The sequence below is a fragment of the Gigantopelta aegis genome, chromosome 9 (assembly GCF_016097555.1).
Source record: "Gigantopelta aegis isolate Gae_Host chromosome 9, Gae_host_genome, whole genome shotgun sequence".
NCBI lineage: Eukaryota > Metazoa > Mollusca > Gastropoda > Neomphalida > Peltospiridae > Gigantopelta > Gigantopelta aegis.
In genome coordinates, this window is record NC_054707.1 from 63830179 (window position 1) to 63852417 (window position 22239).

Sequence of the window (22239 nt, forward strand, 5' to 3'; positions counted from 1 at the left end):
CCACGAATGGTATATCAAAGGCCCTGGTATGTGCTATCCTGTGTGTGGGATGGTGCATATAAAAGATTCCTTGCTACTACTAATAAAAAAAATGTAGCAGGTTTTTCTCTCAGACTGTCAAAACGACCATATGTTTGACATCCAATAGCCAATGATTAATAAATCAATGTGCTCTAGTGATGTCGTTAAACAAAAACAAACTAACACACTACCGACAGAAATTGTACATTTTAACATGTACAACACATTAGCCCACTAAACCACACATCTACATTATTGAATAAACACATGTAATTTAAGCCTTAAAATACTGATACTTGTTATAGTTAGTTACTGTAATGTACTTGCACAGAATACAGTGAAGATTGTGGAATATTAAATGGGAAACCATAGATTGCATGTGCAGCGTAGGTATCACTTAATGCTAGCAATCCACTGCTGAGAATTTACTAGCTGAACCATTTAGGAAAGGTCTGAAATCATCTTGTAGTTAGCACTCATCTAAAGACATGCAGTGATCCAATTAAAGGAGGAGGAATGGTTTAACAACGCACTCAACACATTTTAATTACGGTTATATGGTGTCGGACATATGGTTAAGAACCCACTGTCGCCACTTCATGGGCTACTCTTTTTGATTAGCAGCAAGGGATCTTTTATATGCACCATCCCACAGAAAGGGTAGCACATACCACACAACCTTTGATATTCCAGTCGTGGTGCACTAGCTGGAACGTGAAATAGCCCAATGGGCCCACCGACTAATCAACAAAAGTGAAAACTTCAATATATATTTTTATTTATTAAAATTATTGCATTACCATGCAATTAAGCACTTCTACATTACATAAGCAATGGTGGTTAAATTAAACCACGAAATTCATGAGATCCACTGTTGCCAAGACCATGCTCTCGGATACAACGAGACTTGTATATACAGTGAAACCCATCAAAACCAGACCCCCTGTAAACTAGAATTCCCTAAAAACTGGATGTTACAATAAAAGTACTGAATTGAACCTCTCTAAATCAAATACCCCTTAAAACCGGACTTTTTACTTGGTCCCATGGGTGTCTGGTTTAGAGGGGTTTCACTGTATTTAGATCACGTGTTACATCCTAATTACATTACTGCCCACTGTTGAGAAAACCCATTAGTCCTCGGTCCCCTGTTAACTGCCATTTGGCCAGATTACTAAAATAGGTTCAGCAGCTATATAAAGCTTCTTGGAGAGCCAAAAACTTTCAAAAATAATTATCCTTTCCATTAAGCCATTGTTCATTTATCCCAAATGCTTGAAGAAAAAATGTACTAGACAGTGTATATAATGTTTTGTTCATCATTGCATCATGTGTATAACACACAGTAATACACCAATAACAGATTTTAACTTGAAACAAACGGCCTTTGAATGCATACATACACACGTACATTTATCTATGCACTTAAAACACCAGTTTGTTTCGTCTCAAAATATTTAATATCCAAAATGGTTACCTTTTTTCCCGTAATGTATTTAGACATATTACTACAGTAACTGTAACAGTATGTGCTGTTTAAAGTTTAAACTGCATAAAATTAGCCAATTTGCCATCTTGCATAATACACAGTAAAAGAGTTTTACTCTTATTTTTGTTTTTCAGAATGAAGGTTTGATAAAGTTGTTTAAAAATTTATATTTATATGAAACGGACACAAAACATTAGGCTTCTCCAAATACATGTATAACAAAATTAATTTTTACTTCAAGAATGATTTTCTGTTAAATAATTTTTTTTTTTTTTTTTTTTAAAAGATAAAGGCCAGTATTTTTTTATTATTCGGTTTACGAACCTGCCAACGTAAATTTTGCTCAAATAAAAAATATAAAAAAGTCGTATTTTTCACCTTTTTTTTTTTTTATGCCGCAGACTTCCACAAATACATGTAGCTCTAAAGAAAAAAAAAGTTACCATTCTAGTCTATTGTGGAGCATTTCGTAAGGTAACAGTGAGAAATAACACTTATTTCATCAATAAATATACCAATAATTTTTTTTTTTAAATCACCCCTACTGATACACCCCAAACAGGTTTTTTTTTTTTTCCTTCCTCCTACCTTTGTGCACAAAAGTTCTTTTTCGTAAACCTAAAAATTAAAAAATACTGGCCTAAGATAAAACACATAAGAACTAAATTAAATGTGATTACTTCTAAATATATGAAGATTATAGTATAACATAATTTGTTAATTAATACTGAACCATTACACCAATTAATACAGATTATATGGTTAAATAAACATTACTGTTCCTCATTTGTCAGTGCCATCAGTTTAACAACTGAAAGATAAGGTTTCTGTGATGCAATTAATAATTCATTACTGACAAAGTCATCAGTCATGTAGTTTCAAAATATTTCATTTAAGTTAACTAAGTTACAATGTACTTTCACAATAATATGTTAATTTTAATAAGAGGCTTTTTTATATAATATTATAAATTCAGATTTTAGAATGCTTTGCACTTGAGTTGGTGAGTGGACACTGGTGTACTACATGCGACCAGTTAACACACGTGCACTTGTGTATCAAATGGAAAATGTTTTTGTAAATATTGAGAAAAATTGTCATTCTGGTGATAAATTAAAGAAAAACTACATTCCTTTCAGTTCACACCATTTTTATTAACTCGCACATTAAAAAAAAATGGCATCTACATCACTTTCACTTGTTGAAATTCCTTTTAAAAATATATTCATTCATTAAAAAATGACACTAATTATAAGCCATGCAGTATTCTATATCACCAGTACATGGACTTTACACAGGCTATATGGTTTAATATCACAATGACTATAGATAACATTAAACCAATACACCAACTTCATCCGATGGATAAAAATAAAATAATAATAAAAATAAAAAAACCTATCAGGAAGAGATATGTCAATTCGACAAACATTTTAAGCAGTCATCAAGGATATTTAAACATTTTAATGATTCAAGATGTACTAATATTCATTATTGTCTATACAATCATACACGTATATGTTATTTTACATCGTCAGGATTGTTCTAGAATTTATCACTGGGGGGGGGGGGGGGGGAAAGGCTTGTGTGCACAATCGTTAAGGGACAAATTTACGAAGCTTGTTTTTTTCTTACATGCATGTAACTACACACATTTACAATGCTTAAACACCTGCATTTAAGAACAAAACAGTTCCATAAGCTGTGCCCAATAATGTTTATGCCAGATGGGTCTAATGCATTTTCCCCCATATGCATACACGAAATATGGTTTAAATAAAATTTTAACACTATAATCATGGTGTTATTAAACGATTTTCTGCCATGGATGGGTTCATATGCACTCATCCATGGTATGGGCCTAAACTCAGGAATGAACCCCCCCCCCCCGTTCTGGTCAATAAGTATGTTTTGTTTAACGACACCACCAAAGCACATTGATTTATTAATCATCGGCTATTGGATGTCAATTATTTGGTAATTCTGTCCATGTCTGGTCAAATACTTGATTCAGAACTTAAGTCACTGTCATCTTCTGGCATCACAGACACTGTTCCATAACTGCCTTACCGAACAAGGTGATATTACGCATTCAGGGAGTTCAATAGTGCCACAACTCTACAGCACATAATAATACTGGGGCAAAATGGAGGTTTTTCTAGGGACAGGGTGCAACATTAAAAAATGGCCCCCATAACATTCAAAAGTACACTTAACCTGCCTTTCATATACGGCAATCTTCCCTAAAATCACTAAGCCAATCAAGATTCTACATCTTCTAAAAACGTTTTTTTTTTGTGTGACATTTCAAAATTTGTGGATTTGTGCTTATAGTAACAACAATCAAAGAAAAACATGGGTAAACAAAGGCATCAGAATGAATAGTCTTGATGTATTAACACTCCTTTGACAATTATTACATGTATTACAATCAGTAACATATATAAAAAAAAAAAAAGTTTCCAAAGTAAATTAAAGTAATAAACTTGTCCAAGTTTATATACTTATACATAGACAACATATCTATCAATTAATTTGTAAAACAAAATGGCTATTTCACAAAGACCACAATTAATTTATATAGCGAGTATATTCAGTTAGAAGTGCATTCATTACATTGTGTATTAGTAAATATATCAAGTAACTAACTAAAGCCTAGGCTATATTGAAGTTGTCATGTTATACACACAGTATAAAACTGATCACAGAATATACGTGCATGAGACTCGGTCTAAAATATTTTACTGTAGCACCTTTCTAAACATCAGCAAGTGTACGAAATCTATAATGAGAAATACATGTAATATACAATACAGGACCCAAATTTTCAAAGATATCTTAGCACTACGATATCGTACAACTGTCGTAGGCTATGGCGTGTGTCACAACCTATGATAGTTCTACGATATAGTAGCGCTAAGATAGCTTCGAAAATCTGTACACATGACTATATTAAACATCACCAGCTGTACAAACATATGATAAGAGCCAATCATACGATACAGGATTATATTAAACAAGGCGGACTATAGAAATCCATAATGAAGACAATTATGAGTCATAGAGAAGAAAGTTACAATCTTGTCTCACCATATTACATTAATTTATAGGTAGTAATGTACCAATTCAAAATAAAAAGACAACTAGAGTTTTAATAAAGATGTGAATTATCCCTGCAAGTTATAGTCAACTGCTTTCGTATACGTCTGTCATCACATTTTTGAATACTCTGTAAACCTAAACTAAAAGTGAAAATGTCTAATGTTCCTAGAACTGTAATTGTGTTTGTATTTTGCATTATTCAAACCAAAATAATGTATCACGTGGAGAAGGAAGATTTCAGCTTTAAGACATGTTGAATTTATACTGGAAGAAAAGTGATTCTACGGTGAAGAAGGTCTGTGTGAAGTGATTCTACGGTGAAGAAGGTCTGTGTGAAGTGATTCTACGGTGAAGAAGGTCTGTGTGAAGTGATTCTACGGTGAAGAAGGTCTGTGTGAAGTGATTCTACGGTGAAGAAGGTCTGTGTGAAGTGATTCTACGGTGAAGAAGGTCTGTGTGAAGTGATTCTACGGTGAAGAAGGTCTGTGTGAAGTGATTCTACGGTGAAGAAGGTCTGTGTGAAGACCGTTTTGGCAGGGCTTCTAGCTTCACTACTATGGCTAGTGTTTTGTACCATCAGACTAGTAAATTCTTACTCAGACAATGCCTGATGGCTAGTGGAAAACAAAATCCAAAACACCAGCTAAAATGTACATGCAGAAGTAGGGCTACTGGATGTTTAACCATAGTTTGTTAATTTTGAAAATCACTCATCCCATGCATAGTGGATTTTTTGTTTTTTAATTCTAGAAGCCCTGATTTCTGTATATTTGAGTTATCATTCAATGTGTAAAACATTCAGTGTAAAGTCTATACATAACTAAATTAAACTGATCACTGTTAGTGTTACATAATATATGTTTTATTACAAAATGTAGAAAAAGAAACAAAAAATTAAATGCCAGATATAAATAGTTATCTATCTACAAAAGCAAAATAATAACTTGTAGGTACATGTAGTTGTTAGCTGGGAACAACGGAGGGAGCATATAGCACACATAAATTGCAAAATGGGAATGACTTGGGAAGATCTGTACAGACATTTACAATGTACAACATATACAACTACAACAAACTGTTGACAATATAATATATTACAAGCAGTGTATCAAAATTATAAATAATAAACAACAAATAACAAACCGTGACAAATAGGGTTATTGGTACTATAAGGGGTTCATTAAAAATATATATATTATAAATTAAACAATAACTAACAAATGTTCAAGGTCCCAAATGGGTTGTTGGTTTTACAAGCAAGTCTTGAAAATCATAAACAATAAACAACTATTCAACAATGAACAACCCTTTACTGAAAAGCCACTTGACCACCACGATGAGTGAAAACGAAGGTCCAGTGGTAAAGCTTTTGCCTAATGAGCTGTCAGTCTAGGAACAATCCCCAGCCAAGGCACCACGACTGGTTTATTGAAGGCTGTGGTATGTGCTATCATGTCTTTGGGATTGCATATAAAATATCCCTTGCTAATAATGGAAAAATGTGGGTTTCCTCCCTGAGACTATATGTCAAAATTGCCAAATGTTTGACATCCAATAGCCTATGATTGATAAATCAATGCATCCAATAGCAGATGATTAATAAATCAATGGGCTCTAGTGATGTTGTTAAACAAAATAAACATTTCAATCTATGGCTATTCGGTGTCTTAGCAAGTGATCTAGATAGAAAGGAAACCTGCAGCAATCATATATTTCAAGCTACTCCTTTCATTCGTTCATTTTAAGTTACATGTATTTCTGTGCTTATATCCAATTAAGGTTCAAGCATGCTGTCCTGGACACACGGCTCAGCTATGTTAACTGTCATTCCATCAACACTCGCACATCTGTGAAAACTGTTCATCTGTTACAACGTACATCATTTTATCAGCTTCAAAAACATTCTGAGTGCATCATTTCAATTTTAGAATACCATGTATTATTTGAACAGTACCATTTTGAACATATCTCTAGCATAATTCGACAGCAATCCTCCACACAGACATAATTTGGAAAATGCCCCCTGGGAGTCAGTACCACATGTTTCATGCTGAGCACTGTGTTCACTAAAATACAATTGCAGGCATTTGTAATGATAATAAATTAAAAAATAATAATATTATGAAGACTACGACAAGTAACACCAACTTCCAAGTTGTCAAAATTCAGTGAACCTACAAAACACACGGTCCACACAGGAATAAATTTTGATTTAGCCAATTATCAGATATGTAGAATATATTCATGAAAAGTTATAAAAAATTGTTAATTTAAGGAGTATTTTGTTAGCCAAAGACTAAATGTTATAAACACTTTGTATAAAAATTTGCAATTGGCTAATTTAGCAACAATGGACATAGTCAGATCGAAAAACAAAACCCCAAAATGTTAACTTAGTCCAGTAGACAGTATACACATTAATTATGAAGTCTTCACAAACCAAACTTATAGTAATACCCTCTTAGCAAATTAACTCTTCATGTTAAAAACCACATTATTCTTAACATGACACTTTATGAATCAAAGACAGCACACTGTTGTACAAACAATGTGCCCATGTAACCCACTGTCTGCTATTAATATTATTTAGACCATACCAAATAACAATTTTGACAAGAAGTGTCTTGCATCTTGGAGTAAAACTATGTTCATTAATATGATTCTTGAGTGCTCTTCAATGTAAGTCCTAGGAAAGATAACAGCAAGAGTTGTGTGTAGCTGAAATGATAAAAAAATTGTGAAATTTATTTTAAATTTCTTCTTCTTCTTTTTGTACAATTCCTGATCTAAGCAGGAATATAATTAGTAAGATTTATTAAAACAAATCAATGCAATTCCTTCTCTGCTATTGCACAGCATAGAAGCAGATATATCAAGACATTAATGAATGAAATAAATATATGACCTCAGGCCTGCAGAAATGCACTTGACAAGTCTCCCAAAGTAATTTTTTTTTTTTTTTAACTCCACCCCAGAGTGATTGGCACTGATATGCCCAATGGGTAGATGGTAGGGTAAATACCATGAGCTGAGGTGATTGAGATCGCTCAAATGAGGGCAAGCATGGATTATTGCCTGGTTAAATAATTCCATACATGCATGTATCAAGAGGGAAATTCATCTCATCTATATGCTTGTGATGTCCTACTAAAATATGTCCTTTTTTTATGTTACATATTTGTGGTGTCTTTAAAGAAAATAATAAACAGGCATCTGGAATCATTTTTAGTAGCATGTTTTTAAAATCATCAATCTCACCATTATAATTATTACCAATGGGTTCTGATGGGCATGGAACTAAAAAAAAAAAAGTGGAACTACAAAAAAAAAAGTGTTTTTTATATAATTTAAAATCCTGAAGACTGATAAAATAAATGAATGAATGAATGTTTAAGAACACCCCAGCACAAAAAAACTAATACACATCAGCTACTGGGAGTCACAAAAGGTAAGCATATGAAAATATTAGATAAAATAAACTGAAACAGCACTGGCCCATCACGTCGGTCACAATTTTACATTCTATGAAAATGATTCTTCCTGATTATGTAAAACGTTTTATCATCGAAAAGCAAACCTGTACATTTTTATCTTCAACTTATAACCCATCAGTTAAAAGTTACAATCTTGATTACCATACTATAGTATAATTTATTAATGCACAATACAAGAACACCTAAAGTTTTAATAGATATCTGTCTGTGGTATTGCTAGCAATGTTTGTCAACTGCCTTCATCAGGAGTGGGAATTGGTGAACTGTAAAAAAGAGAGGAAATCTAGAGGGGTCCTGGAAATTCTTGAAATCCTAGGTTAAAACCTGTGCCATCTGACACATTTTGGAGGAAAGGACGATAAAAATGCACGGAAATGCAACGTTCCATGAGAGGAAAACAGCCGATCCGAGGAGAATTCCCATCCCCTGCTTCATACAATTACAATTCTATTGCAATATTTATAATACTTTGTAACATAAACCATCCTATCATAGAAAAACATCTTGGGCTAGTGATTATATCTGCTGGCTAGTGGACCGTTGTATTTATTAACCCAAAGATAACATTTCAGCTTCTGCAGGCCTGGACAGTCCGAACAAATTAGTAGTAAAGTAAAGATTTAAATGTTCTAATCCGAGCAAGCTGGTCTTATGGACACCCATCGTAGGAACAATTCTAGCCTGCATCAGTGTCCAAGACAGGGTAGAACACTAGCATTTCAATCAGTCGGCTTACATTATTCATAAACTGACTAACACATTGCTTAATTCAGTTAGGCTCACTGTAAAAACAAACTGACAACACACACATATACAGTAAAGACTAAAATAAGAACACAAACGGCCACTTACATAAAAACAAAACACAGTCAGAACAGATCAGAACACGATCAGGACAACAATACAGTCGAGATACACATTTGCATTTAAGCAGTCATTCACCACATTGTCAAATGTGAATTAAAGTTGAATTTGCTGATTATATTTCATTAAAAAGATAATTCAAAAATTGAGTCTCATTTGTAGATGTTCCGCCATTTTCACTGTTTGGCTAAATGAATCTAGAATTTGACAACAGATTATTTTTTTTCAAATTTGCTAAATTGCTAATAAAATTTGAAGGGTCCAGCTTAAACCCTGATTAACCATTACACAACTCTTCGTAACAAAAGTCTAAACATATACATGTACATGTATTCAGACAAAAAAGTTTAGCAATTTGGCCCCACTGTGTTATACTTTAAAATGTAAGCTACATTCAGTTAGGCATTTAATTCTGTATTGTAAATCTCCTGTTACTTATACTGATAAATGATGCCTCAATTAAATACAGTATCTGATTTTACTTTGGAAGTGACAAGTTTTCTTTTATTTAAGCACATTTACCAAATTGCTGAACTTTTTTTGCCATAGTATATATTGAAAGATTACATAACCTTTCATAATGATAAGTCCAAAACAAACACACAATGACACATGAGGATCCTTCAAAATAACAACTGGAACTAGCATGAATTACAGTAGACACCACATAACTAGTACAAAATACTATTTTAACATTTATGTTGTTGTTGTCGTCATAATATCATTTTGAAAATGTTGTTTTAAATTCCCTTCCATTACACCACTCATCTCCAAGGCCATTTAGTGTCTTCTTTTCAACTCAGTCCACATACGTAACTAAAGCAAATCTTCGCCATCCGGAAAATGAAGGCGAGCTGAAGATCACACTCCTCAATGCTTGCTAGGCGAGCAATCACATGCAGTTTCAAATAAAACTCTATTATATATTTTATTGCAAGGCAATCAATTTGCAGCTCTTTTAAAAGTGTCCAGGTGAGTCTGGAGGGGAGCATGAGTGATCACTCACCTTGCCTGGTGAACATTGAACACAAATAGTTTACTCTAATAGCGTCACTACAAGCCATGACAATCAAGTAACTAGCAAACCACCAATGATGAACCGTCCTAAAATACAGGTAATGGCCAATTCATATGCTCTATTCGTCGCAGCAACTGAACCATGATGCTTCTACAGTACCACCCTGTCTGATACCATAAGCAGTTCCCTTGAAGATCAAATTCAGATACACAAAATTCCAAAACTGCAGTTCAAAAACTCAAATTCCAAAGTTTATGTTCCAATACTTCAATTCTGAAGTTTAATATCAATGCTCAAAGTTATAATTTGAGTTCACCAAAATTTAGAAGCTTGAACTTGAATACTCAAATTGAAATGCTCAAGTACCGAAGTTCAAGTTCATATACTCAAATACAATTCAAATAATACTAATTTGAAAGCTTGAATTCAAACACTCAAATTCCAAAGCTTGAATTCAGATACTTATATTCAATAACTTGAATTTAAGCAAGAAAATTATAACACTTCAGTTAAAATACTCCAAATCATAAACTCAAGCTCAGAAGCTTAAATTCTGAATTTCAAAGACGGAAAGAAGCTTGGGTGGGGAAACTCAAATTCAAAGCATTGATTTTGGACTCTTGCAGTCATTTTGGCAACCACGGCACAATATGCCAGCATTTTTGTTTTAGTACATTTTTTCTTTTCTGGTGGTACCGATATCACAAACATGGCAGAAATCAATTACTTATGGAAGGATGTTCGTCTAATGCAATATTACAAGTGTCTATTGGAACAGAGTCTCCCACTGTGTGTTTCTGCTGACTGCCTCCAGATGTGTTTGCATCATCATCATCATCTTCTTCTTCGGCCATCAACCGCTTCGCCAACTGTACGGCCTGGAACTCATTGTAGTGCAGTTTTCTTTTCTGCTCAAACATTGCATGCTCCTCTGTAAAAACAAAATAGCACACAGCAAATTGATTATTTTTGCTTAAGAAGAAGATTGTTTTGTTTAAGAAGAAGATTGTTTTGTTTAAGAAGAAGTTTGTTTTGTTTAAGAAGAAGTTTGTTTTGTTTAAGAAGAAGATTGTTTTGCTTAAGAAGAAGTTTGTTTTGTTTAAGAAGAAGATTGTTTTGTTTAATGACACCATTAGAGCACATTCATTTATTAATGGATTTATTAATCATTGAGGATGTCAAACATTAGGCAAATCTTACAGTGGAAACCTGCTACAATTTTCCATTTGGTACTGTAGCAAGGGATCTTTTATATGCACCATCCCACAGACAGGATAGCACATACCAGGATTTCTGCCAAAGGGTAAAAATGGGTATGGTGCCATACCAAACTGTTTTTGCAAATATAATTATTTTAAGTTGACCTTTTGACAAAATTAATGACTCTTATCATTACTGTATGATTTTCTTTGCCCTAACCTTAAACATAACCCATTTTCTTTCTGTGGGATGCCCCCCCATACCCCCTATCAACTGAGGTTGCATTCAGCACACACATTGTAATTATTTCATAGCACCATACCCAAAATGTTCTTTCTGGTAGAAACACTGCATACCTTGGCCCTTGATATGCAAGTCGTGGTGCACTGGAGAGAATTAGAAACAGCCCAACAGCGAGCACTTTACCACTGGGCTATGCCCCACCCCCAGGTCATTACAGACATAATAATTGTCAAGCAAGCCCAGTTTGTTTCACTAATATACTCAGAGAAAGCCGCTAAGCAACAGCTTAAAATTATCATAGATATTAATGGTATTTAAGCTTGTCTACATGAAATCAGGGGCTGAGATTTAGCTGTCAGTTGAGAGCTCGCACGAGGTGCTTGCGTCGCAGGATCGACCCACTTCAATGGATCCATTCAACTGATAGGGTTTTTTCTCGTTCCAACCAGTGCATCATACATTTAATACGTTCAGAATAAAATTACCTCTGTGTGATTCATACATTTAATACGTTCAGAATAAAATTACCTCTGTGTGATTCATACATTTAATACGTTCAGAATAAAATTACCTCTGTGTGATTCATACATTTAACAAGTTCAAAATGAAATTACCTCTGTGTGATTCATATTAATACGTTCAGAATAAAATACCTCTGTGTGATTCATACATTTAATATGTTCAGAATAAAATACCTCTGTGTGATTCATACATTTAATACATTCAGAATAAAATTACCTGTGTGATTCATACATTTAATACATTCAGAATAAAATTACCTCTGTGTGATTCATACATTTAACAAGTTCAGAATAAAATACCTCTGTGTGATTCATACATTTAATATGTTCAGAATAAAATTACCTTTGCGTGATTCAATGATTCATACATTTAATACGTTCAGAATAAAATTACCTTTGTGTGATTCATACATTTAATACGTTCAGAATAAAATACCTCTGTGTGATTCATACATTTAATACGTTCAGAATAAAATTACCTGTGTGATTCATACATTTAACAAGTTCAGAATAAAATTACCTTTGTGTGATTCATACATTTAACAAGTTCAAAATGAAATTACCTCTGTGTGATTCATACATTTAACAAGTTCAGAATAAAAATTAAAATCACCTTTTCGTTTATCGTACAGCTTCTCTCAATAAGTTCAAAGGTAACATTACAACTCTGTAAAACCAAGTTCAACATTTACTCTCTGTTGCTTACCCTTCTGTTGCTCATCCATGAATTCTTCTTCATTATTTGATTCTTCTGAGCTGTCCTCTTTTAGTGCATACGTTGTATTCTCTGTATGTGATAATCTGACAGAAATAAAATAAACACAATTACTGCCAGTCATTCAAAATCTAATTCTATATGAAAAGAATTTGTGTGTGTGTGTCAACAGTTTCAAAATGTTGAGTGAGACCTTATTAATTATGGACTTTTACCTGTTTTCTAATCCCAAACAGCTCAGTTTGTACTGGACTGTATTAAATATTGTTCAAACAGGGTCCCACATGTTGTTATCAGCTTATTTCAAGATTTCCCACAACTTTTTAATATATAAAAATTATACAGGTAGCCAAATTAGCCATTGGCTAAATTTTACAAAAAATGGCTAATAAAATTTGCAAGTGGCCATTTTCTGTCTTCTGATGTGAACAAACAATTACATAATCTATCCGATATCTCAAACATAATAATAATACCAAATATTCAATGAGCGTAATAGCGATCACGTGACCGGTAACGAGAAACGGTGTCATCCAGAATACAGCGTAGGCCTTATATGATGTTTACTTATTTTAACAATCATGGTTATTAAATTTAATAGCATGCATTCAACATGTATGACAGCATTGTCTGAAAGATTTGCAACTTGTTATTTTAAATTAGTAAAGTCTTTGAACCAAAGTAATAAAAACAGACCGACAATGCGTGTCAATTTGAATACACATGACAGTTCAGGGCCGAAAGATGTGTAGGCTATCTAAAGACTAAGTTCAGCCAGACCGAGCGAAAACAAAACGTTCGCTAGACTGGTTTGTGCACTTCACGTTAAACCAAATGGACACGACAAACACCAATCAAATAGTTCCTGAACGTTAAGAAGAACGTTCGTTGGCTGAACTGAGGACAGCTCTCCGCGCGAATATATGTCACGCTTCAGTCAGCTGACACCCACGTGTCAAGAGACATCGTTGCTGACATTAAACAATACGATTACACAGAAGTAAATCTAGTTGTTTGCATCAATGAATACCTAACTGCAGTTTTTGTGTATTTCCTTTGTCTTTGTTAATTTCGTACCCATGGTTGAGAGCACGCATTCAGATCACAATCATGGGAAATGAACATGCAGTATTTATACAAACTGCAGTTAAATGTACACTGAATAAAATTACTTTACAATAATCATACTTGTTAGATAATTTTAGATATAAATTTGTAAGACTGTGAGGTGACATTTAATAAGTTAACTGGATTTTAAAAAGACCGTAAATTTTACTTTTATTAACGTTTTTTTTAATAAATGGAGTATACTGCATGTGAAGCCGGCAATCTTAGCCTAGTATTTTGCAAGCAGAAATCACAAGCATTTAACACGATGGTCAAATCAACACCAACAACATGGCACAAATCATGAAATTGTTTGGGTTGGGGAATTGATGGGTTACTTAAAAAAAAGCAGAAAAAAAAAGCAATTCAAACTAACAAAGATTGCTATTTAAAGAAATAATGAGCTCTATATTAAAAAATAAAAAAGCCCTCAAATTTATATTTGGGAAAAAAGGAAGAAAGTTAAAACACCCTCCATAAACATCCACCCACCCCCATCTTTCTGTATGTTTGTTAATTTAATGTCATAGGCCTTAGAAGTGGGGGTGGGTGTACGGGGTACTGGCTTCCAACTCTGAAGATAATGCATCACCCCACCCACCCTAAGTAAAAACTTAAGTAAAATATTAACTGCCCCTACCCTGTTGAGGTTTTGTTATTCAGATTTACTCCAGTTTGTTCACAATTAGCTGAAAAAGATGCATTTTCATATTCTTATATAAATACTTTATATAGTATTGCGTAAAACAATTTTGGCTAAAGCATTTTCAATATGGCTAATAAAAATTCCATTTGGCTAATATTTTGGATCCAGGGTGAGCCCTGATTATACATATATTTTTTTTAACAGGATTTCCAATTTATTTTTCTGGAATTAAGTTCAATATAATCTAATAATATAATGTCTTGCTACAGCCTGCCTAACTCTTGACAAATGTGTTATTTCAAATTGGAAATGATTTTTTATTATTGATCAGCCAGTTTTCATTTTCCATAATTTTCATTGACTCAACTAAACTTTCATAACTTTTTCACCCCTCTACATTGCAACAGATTTGGTCGCATATATATGCGAAAAAAAGTTCACGACTAAAAGATTTAATATTATCTGTATAAAATTACAAGTAGGCGTCTTCTGGTTCCTAGGTGGTAAAGTTAACATAAAAGCCTGTTTTGGGGGCCTGAAAAATTACAACTTCCACGACCTTCCAGATTTCTGTGACCTGTATAAGTCTGTTTTGTTTAACGACACCACTAGAGCACATTGATTTATTAATCATCGTCTATTGGACGTCAAACATTTGGTAATTCTGACATATAGTCTTAGAGAGGAAACCCGCAAAAATGTTTCCATTAGTAGCAAGGGATTTTTATATGCACCTTCCCATAGAAAGGATAGCGCATACCACTGCCTTTGATATATCAGTCTTGGTGCACGGGCAGGAACGAGAAATATCCCTATGGACCTACCGACAGGAATAGCTTTTCCACTGGGGGCTATGTCCCATCCCCGTATCCTGTATGATTTGTTAAACCACAAAAGGTTCATATATATATTTGACTTACTTTTCTGCCAGTGAAGTTGGATCTAGTTCTGTATTATCTTTGCTAATACTGCCACGTCTAGGTTCATCCATATCTTCATCCTCTGGATCTGAGTATTTGCTATACGGAGTCAGTGGTTCATCAATCTTCATGTGTCCGTAGTCCTTGTCTGGCGGGTGGTTTGTTGCTAGTATATTCATTTCATCCCATTTCATCTGCTTTCTATGTCTACAAGAGAACTAATGTTTGTTTAACAATGTTCACCTTGATCAGCACATTTTAAACTATACGTACTGCTATTCAGATGCTGTTATTTGGTATTTAACATTGTTAAATTTCAATATGTTAGTGACAGACAGAGAGAGAGAGAGAGAGAGAGAGAGAGAGAGAGAGACAGAGAGAGAGAGAGAGAGAGAGAGAGAGAGAGAGAGAGAGAGAGAGAGAGAGAGGAGAGGGAGGGAGGGAGGGAGGGAGGGAGAGGGAGGTAGATATATATATATAGATAGATAGAGAGGGATGGAGAAATTAAGAGAAAAATCACCTTTAATGTAGCATCAAAAGTTAAAAACAGACAGCATACATATATGCAGGTCTCTGAAAATTAACATTTAATTTTGCATAACCATTTTTTTTTTTTTTGCACAGAATTTGGAACACCATTTTCTTGGATATATAGCGGGTTATGCAACAAGGAAATGGGTTATTTGGATTTATTTAAGCGTAACCGATAAACGGGTCACGCAGATTTTTAAGAGGCCTGTGTATATATAGGTAGCAACCTGTGAAAAGGGAAAAGCAGTTTTTTTTTTTTTTATACCTAGCAGTTTAAATTGAAATTCATCGGCTAAAACCACATAAATATTGCAGGCAATCTTTCATGTAGTATAGATCTGCTATTTACATGTATTAATCATCGGCTATTGATTTCAAACATTGAATAACTTTTGACATGAAGTCTTAAAGGAAGCATTTTCCCCAGGGCTCACCCTGTCCATTGCCAAATTATGCTAATTTTTATACAAAGTGACTACAACATTTACATGTAATCTTTGGCAAACAAAAGATTCCTTAAATTAACCAAGTTTAATAATTTTCAAGGAAAAATCTATATATCTGAAGATTGGCTAAACGAAAATTCATTCCAGTGTGAGCCCAGCATGTTTTCCATTAGCACCAAAGGTTCTTTTATATGCTTTCCTTAAGACAGGACAGCACATACCAAGGCCTTTGATATACCAGTCGTAGGGCACTGGTTGAAAAGGAAGGGGGGGGGGGGGCAATCAGAGATTGGGTCAACTGAGGTGAAAACATGAATAATTTTGTTTAAGTTACATGATATAATTATTGATAATTCTAATGATTTTTGATAAATTGCACATTTACATCTGTTTATACTTGAATTCCATCTGGGGATTAACAACTAAAAATCGAACTGAGCTGATTATATAAATCTGTTTTATTAACATACATGTAGTCCTATTTGCCAATACATTCATAGAACCCCAGGGCTCACGCGAGAAGTGAGCCAAAAGTTCGCTTTGACCAGCTTGACTTCTCTGTGCCAGTCAACATAAAGTGAAATTTGTGTTGCCTTTTAACAATGGTGACCACTTTTATTGTACACAATCACGAATGAATGACGAAGAACTAGAGGAATACCTATTGATAGATAATAATTAGTGTTAAGTACCTAAGAATTCAAAGCGAGGCACCACAAAATCATGTGACAGGCTCACAGATAGGCGGTCTAGACAACACCCATTTCTGGCAGTAAAAGAACTGACTGTTAAAGCGTATACCTTAAATTCTATGGTCAGGTGAATTTTTTAGGGAGTTTGGTCATGCTCCACCGGAAAATACATTGAATTTGTGTGGCCATTTAAGACAGGTTTGACTGTACTGGGTTAATATAACTTCTTTTTGCATATTTTATTATATTAGATTACTAATTCAAGTCTTCCCCCCCTGTTCAAAAGTTTGACTTCGCTCTATTATTTTGACCTCGCGCGAGGCCTGGAATCCATCCATTTTTTTGACATTGCTAAGTGAAAACTAGTGACTAAAGTATAAAATGACTTCACAATGGTACGAAATTACTCTTGTACAAAATGATTAAGGTAAGAAATTACTTTTCACAATAGTACGAAATGACTAGGCAGTATAGTACAAAATAATTATGATTCCATGCATCACTGCATGTGCACTGGTGGCACCTAAGTCTGCACATCTAAGCATTTGTGTTATATTTTAAAGTTAAATTATTATTTTTAAAATATTTGTTTCACTGCCACAGTACAATGGAACAATAAACGTGTCGACTTATTCAGGGATGTGAGCATGAGTTTGAAAAAAAAAAAAAGAGAAAAATGTGTGCAATATAAAGGGTCTGGGCATGCATCCCCCCCCCCCCCCCCCAATTTTTTTTTTTAATATTAGACTTCATTTCCTGCAATCTAAAGTGATTTCACACTACATTTGTTCAGAGTAATTTTTCAAAATCAGATTTAATTTTACATGGATGATTATTATATTTGCATTGTTTGATCCAGGATTTGTAACTTATAAAACCTTTACCATTTATGATAATCATCAAACTCTGCAAATGATATTTTTTGTTCACAAACTACGTGGATTTCAAGTGCCACAGCTGAGCTCCTTGCAACACAGTTTACAATATCCCAAACTAGGCTTGTTAATCTTTTCGAACACCAGACCTAGCTATGATTTTTTTGGCATGAGTTCGACCCATAACCCCCTTTCAATGGTTAGTGTAGTTTCAGGGATATGGTTAGGGTTAGTCTTTAGAGCCTTTGTTATAGAGGGGTACGGGTCAAACTCTTTCCGATTTTCGTTCAATAAAAGTTTGCTTAGAATTTGCCATTTCATGCTTTAACATGCTTTTCATCGCGTAAACAAGTAATGGCGGGGAAAATAGTAAAAGCAATACGTTTCCATTTCCAGTTAGTTTTTGATTCATTCAAAAAATGTTTTCAGTTTTGTTCAGATTTTATAAATTTGCGGGGGAAAAAAAAGTTGGCAACAAATAAAAGGGGAAACAATTTTTTTGCAAAGAAATATGTTTTAAAAAAGACAGATTTCCACGGACTTTTCACATGCCTGCTTATTACGTAAAGTTAAAAAAAAACTTTTTAAACTCAATTAATGCACACTTTTTTAGTGGCACTCTCCTTGTATTTACTGGCCTGCATGACAGCACATAAGTCTGTTATATCATAAGTGTTGCGTTATTCGGAGGGAAATTCAAAGTATGCTTGGATGTTTACATTAATAGATAAAATAAAACATTTATTTCATTTAAGCTTCTATGTAAACTTGCATAGGTTGATATACAAATTTGATCATTACAGCGGTGGCAGACACGTGTTGACAGGTGATACAAAAACATGTTGATCGTGGCCAGCAAAAATATACTTTTAGTGCATTAATTCAGTTTTTTTCAATCAAATTATTATCTATCAGTTTTATACATATATTCACAATCAAAATGTGATGTTTTAACAATTGTTTTATGAATTAAATTAACGTTATTTGTTTGTTTGTTTGTTTACAAACATACCCCAACACTTGTTTCAAGAGGTAATGTAACGAAATTAACAGGCGCAGACTAATGTGACATGAATGTATCACCAATTGTCGAAAACCGTACGAAATCGAAAACCGTATTATTTTACTTCCGGGTATTTTGTAATGTCTATGCATGTTCGATCGTTGATACGACAAGAACATCTTGTTAAGGAAGTACACTTAAAACAAACTTCCTTACAAATGCGGGGAAAAAAGTAAGAATACGTTTTATGCACAGTGAAATGTATTATTAGTTAATATGCACCCTGGAATCTTAATGAATGCAAAGCAAATGCATCCCTAAACAGCAACAGGTGCACGAGGCAATCCACACAACCAAACACGTCTGCTAGCACTGCCAAATGAGTAAAGACTGATCATTTCCGTATAGCCGCTTTTAGGTCATGTGACTGTCATCAGTATTCTAGCTAGGATTTTGATGGGGCAGGGCGCTAATTTAATTGTAGGGAAAGTTTAACGCGAAAATCTTATTTTTGAGGCAAGTGCTGGATATCATCGATTTTTTTTACATTCATAAATATCATATATATGTAAGAATATCTATGCTGGTTTTAATTTACAAAATGTTTTTGGAGGGAGGGGAACAATCAATTTCTAAACCCAAATTTATTATTCTTAAATTTGGATGTTTGATGAAACATTACATTCATCGCCGTATGCAATATTATTGTACTGATGTACTAAATATAGACACTATTAAAAAAATCTCTTCCAGCCAGTGCAACACGACTGGAATGTGCCATGGTATGTGCTATCCTGTCTGTGGGATGGTGTATATAAACGATGAAACTAATGGAAAAAAATTACCAAATGTTTGACATCCAATAGACGATTATTAATAAATCAATATGCTCTAGTGGTGTCGTTAAATAAAATCAAACTTTAAACTACTAAAATGTTTTACAAAAGGTTGGATCACCTAAAAAAAAATCATCTTCTTTTATCATATATAGTATTTATACCATTTAATATCATGCCCAAATGTAATTTAAAATAAATAAATGAAATAATTAAAAGAAATCAAGAAATGAAAAAAGATAATGATTAGAAATAAATAAAAAGAAATAAAGAAATAAAAGAACAAATAAAAAAATTGACATAAGGATATATTTGTAACAAGTTGCTCACTGCATTTAAAAATGGCTATTATTGCATGTCAAGGTCTAGATAGATTTAATTAAATAGCTTTTGTAGACATGCTTTTAACAAAACACAGTTATGCCTACATAGACCAAATAACCAGTCTTGCTAGTTTACTCTGTGCCATATTATAAAGATGCAATCAATGAGTCATTGATAAGGAGTGCTGACATCAGTTAAAACTATATGTATCGTGGTCTGGGTATTTGCAAAGGCAACAATTACTTTCAAAAGTTTACTTATCGAAATAAATTTCGCATTTGACATTCTGTCAAAAGTTTATCATGATGGTCTACTTTCAACTAGGTGTTTGCTAGGTGGTGTGTGGTTATGTGCGTGATGGTGCGAGGATTACTTGGCATTCAAGCTTTGTAAGACTGCCTATCCGCTCGTCTGCAGTCATATCGACTAACAATAGAAAAGAAAAAACCATATCACGTTACTGCTGTCGGCTTTCACAACTGTGGCCAAACAATGTATTGTCAAACGTTTTTTATTTGGGAATTCAGACTCGTAGCAACACTGTACACGCTTTGAGAGGAAAGCAAGATTTTGTATTTTTGTTTGACAATGAATTAGGGTGGCGATAATCTGGGGCGGTGCGGAAACAAACATGGCAGGGCGGCACAAAACGGGGGCAGGGCGCAGCGCCCCTCTATTTATTGCTAGCTAGAACACTGTGTCATGTTACTGTTTTCGCTGGGAAAAGCCTATTTTATGTTGTTGCCATTACGTTGACAACGTCATAGTACGGTTTTCAATAATGCTTTTAAAATGACGTTTTCTTACCACCTGGTGTAATTTTTGATGGAAATGGGATTACATGCGAGTATGTACTTACCGTTTTATACATTTTATTTCTAAATTGAACAAGGTAAACATTAATGTCGTTAAATTGATAGCCTGACATGACTGAGCATGCACACCAGCCATTTCCTCTTAGTTGTACGGTTTTCGATTAAACGAGGATATATACAATAGTTATAAATTGCGAGAGGACTTAATTTGTGGCTTGAATGGTAACAATATTAAAATTTTATCGCAAAAACACAACAGTTTAAGTTACTTTATTGAAACTGTACCTCTGATTGCATTTTACATTATAAGACCGGCCTCGGTGGCGTCGTGGCAGGCCATCGGTCTACAGGCTGGTAGGTACTGGGTTCGGATCCCAGTCGAGGCATGGGATTTTTAATCCAGATACCGACTCCAAACCCTGAGTGAGTGCTCCGCAAGGCTCAATGGGTAGGTGTAAACCACTTGCACCGACCAGTGATCCATAACTGGTTCAACAAAGGCCATGGTTTGTGCTATCCTGCCTGTGGGAAGCGCAAATAAAAGATCCCTTGCTGCCTGTCGTAAAAAGAGTAGCCTATGTGGCGACAGCGGGTTTCCTCTAAAAAAAAAACAGTGTCAGAATGACCATATGTTTGACGTCCAATAGCCGATGATAAGATAAAAAATCAATGTGCTCTAGCGGCGTCGTTAAATAAAACAAACTTTACTTTACTTTACTTTTTACATTATAAGAAAAATATATGGTAGGACTTTCCTTTGGCACTGTCACATATAAAGAACATTATAAATACTTATTATGGAAGGACTTTCCTTTGGCACTGTCACTAACCCCAACCCTAACTCTCTATGATAAGTATTTATAATGTTCTTTATATGTGACAGTGCCAAAGGAAACTCCTACCCTTATTATAAACAGAGTTAGGGTTAGGGTTAGTGACAGTGCCAAAAGAAAGTCCTTCCAAATATATTATAGAATATAGACTGTTCAGGCGATATTGCACCTTTAATAATCAGAAACTTGACAGTCTGAGTCTACTCCTTCAAAAAGCTAAAGAAATATATCTAAACAAAACTTTCTATGCATAGTATGTTTTTTTAGAATGACCCACTTACTCATCGCTAAGCTGATGAGCCATCTGAGAAAGTGGTGGATCATGTCTGTCTAAAGAAGAAGTGTGTTTTAAAATGCCTTTGTGAGGCGCTGCTCTTTTTTCCGCTGCCATTTTCCTGAACTAGACTGGTTTATATACGGACTAGTCGACTTGACACAATGGATGTCATCGGGCGATTTACTATTGTTACGTGTGTACTATTTAAACTGTCATTTTTAGTTTCAGTTTACAACGATGCTGTCACTTAGATGTCAAACATGCTAA

General features: G+C 34.2%; 1 protein-coding gene across 2 annotated transcripts; it reads right to left on the reverse strand.

Annotated features, from left to right (window-relative positions):
- Positions 1 to 2643: 2643 nt before the first annotated feature.
- Positions 2644 to 22090, reverse strand: LOC121380484 (protein phosphatase inhibitor 2-like). 2 transcript variants are annotated; one of them, XM_041509302.1, is made up of 5 exons: positions 21977 to 22090; positions 15341 to 15547; positions 12659 to 12753; positions 10749 to 10919; positions 2644 to 7330 (listed from the first exon to the last, which is right to left on the reverse strand). In XM_041509302.1, the coding sequence occupies exons 1-5, from the start codon at positions 22084 to 22086 to the stop codon at positions 7299 to 7301; spliced, it is 615 nt and encodes a 204-aa protein (XP_041365236.1). In that variant the 5' UTR covers positions 22087 to 22090; the 3' UTR covers positions 2644 to 7298. The 2 variants fall into 2 exon arrangements, with proteins under 2 accessions (XP_041365236.1, XP_041365235.1); XM_041509301.1 differs by having other exon boundaries at positions 10716 to 10919.
- Between the last annotated feature and the right edge of the window lie 149 nt (positions 22091 to 22239).

Coding starts and splice junctions, on each gene's coding strand:
- LOC121380484 (XM_041509301.1), bottom strand. CDS start 22,086: ATGGCAGCGGAAAAAAGAGCAGCGCCTCACAAAGGCATTTTAAAACAC. Junction 12,754..15,340: donor CCAACTTCACTGGCAGAAAA/GTAAGTCAAATA, acceptor TATTTCTGTCAG/ATTATCACATACAGAGAATA. Junction 7,331..10,715: donor AGACGAACATCCTTCCATAA/GTAATTGATTTC, acceptor TTATCATTTCAG/CTACACACAACTCTTGCTGT.